The sequence below is a fragment of the Octodon degus genome, unplaced genomic scaffold (assembly GCF_000260255.1).
Source record: "Octodon degus isolate 3935 unplaced genomic scaffold, OctDeg1.0 scaffold00001, whole genome shotgun sequence".
Classification (NCBI taxonomy): Eukaryota; Metazoa; Chordata; class Mammalia; order Rodentia; family Octodontidae; genus Octodon; species Octodon degus.
The window spans coordinates 15,552,883-15,553,939 of record NW_004524577.1 but is presented as its reverse complement, the minus strand read 5'-3'; the positions used below and the strand labels follow the sequence as shown (position 1 = coordinate 15,553,939).

The 1,057-nt window shown below is 46.5% G+C and overlaps 1 protein-coding gene across 1 annotated transcript in view; it reads right to left on the bottom strand.

Moving 5' to 3' along the window:
- Nucleotides 1–7: 7 nt before the first annotated feature.
- Nucleotides 8–1,057, bottom strand: part of LOC101584967 (protein tyrosine phosphatase type IVA 1) — a 3,830-nt gene continuing 2,780 nt past the window's right edge. The window contains exons 2-4 of the mRNA XM_023711941.1: nucleotides 927–1,051; nucleotides 663–737; nucleotides 8–193 (exon numbers count right to left, since the gene is read on the bottom strand). Coding sequence (XP_023567709.1) covers nucleotides 76–193; nucleotides 663–737; nucleotides 927–1,051 — 318 coding nt within the window. The 3' untranslated portion in view covers nucleotides 8–75. The remainder of the gene's footprint in view (nucleotides 194–662; nucleotides 738–926; nucleotides 1,052–1,057) is intronic.

Below are 1,057 nucleotides of genomic sequence, written 5' to 3'. Positions count from 1 at the left end.
TATGGGCTAGTATGCACGCCATCAGGTCCTGCCTCAAGCTCCAGGTCCGAGGCAGTAGCATCAGGCACCCCAGTTTTATTGCATGCAACAGTTGTTCTTGTGACTGTTGGAGTCTTTAAAGCGCAGCCGCATTTTAGGACGATACTTCTCCAGATATAAAAGTTGCTTGCTGTTAAAAGCTCCGCGCCGCTTTCTAGAAGGAAAAGATAAAACTAACTGATGGTGACAGAAGTCAGAAAGAGGTTGCTCCTGGTGGCCATGAAGATGACACTGGTATGAATGACACTGCCATGGCCACAACAGGGATGTTCCAGAAAACTAGAAACTGAATAGTGCTCTGGGTGCCTCCCCTGTTACTCCAAGGGACCTTCCTCTGGCTCTGGGCATTCTTATCACCTGAGTGACACAGCAATCCAATGCTAAATCTCAAGTTAACAGGCCAGCAGTGATCTAACTCAAAGAACTAACTCAAAGAGCACTGTGGATCAGATTTAAGTGAGCATCTACAGAGATGCAAAAGGAAACTTTCTGGCTTAATTCCACTTTAAAAATGGCAACAGGAAGGAAAGGAGGGCAATTGGTAACATGCTTCCGACTCATGGACAGTCAACAAGAACCACGCAAGGGTGCGCAAGGGTGCGGATGCAGAGGCCCCCACTTACTGTCGGATGAACTGCACCGCGTCTTCGTACTTCATCCCGCCTTCAATTAATGCTAGGGCAACGAGCACTGGAGCTCTGCAAGGTAAGAATGCTAGAGATCAGTGTTTCTAAGCCGTATCCTGGAAGGTCTCTCCTGCCACATCATGTAGCCAGCAACACCTGCAGTTAAATCCCGACTTTATGTGTAAGAATTTAGAGGAATTTATAGTGCACTTTCAGATCACCTATTTTTTTTTTTTAGATTCAACTAAGAAATTCTCTTACCTCCCAAGGCCTGCAACACAGTGGACAGCAATACAACACCCAGGTTCTTCACGGAACTTAACTTTCACAAGATTTAACCAGTCGTCGACAATCTGGTTGGACGGTGGCGCTCCATCATCAAAGGGCCAATC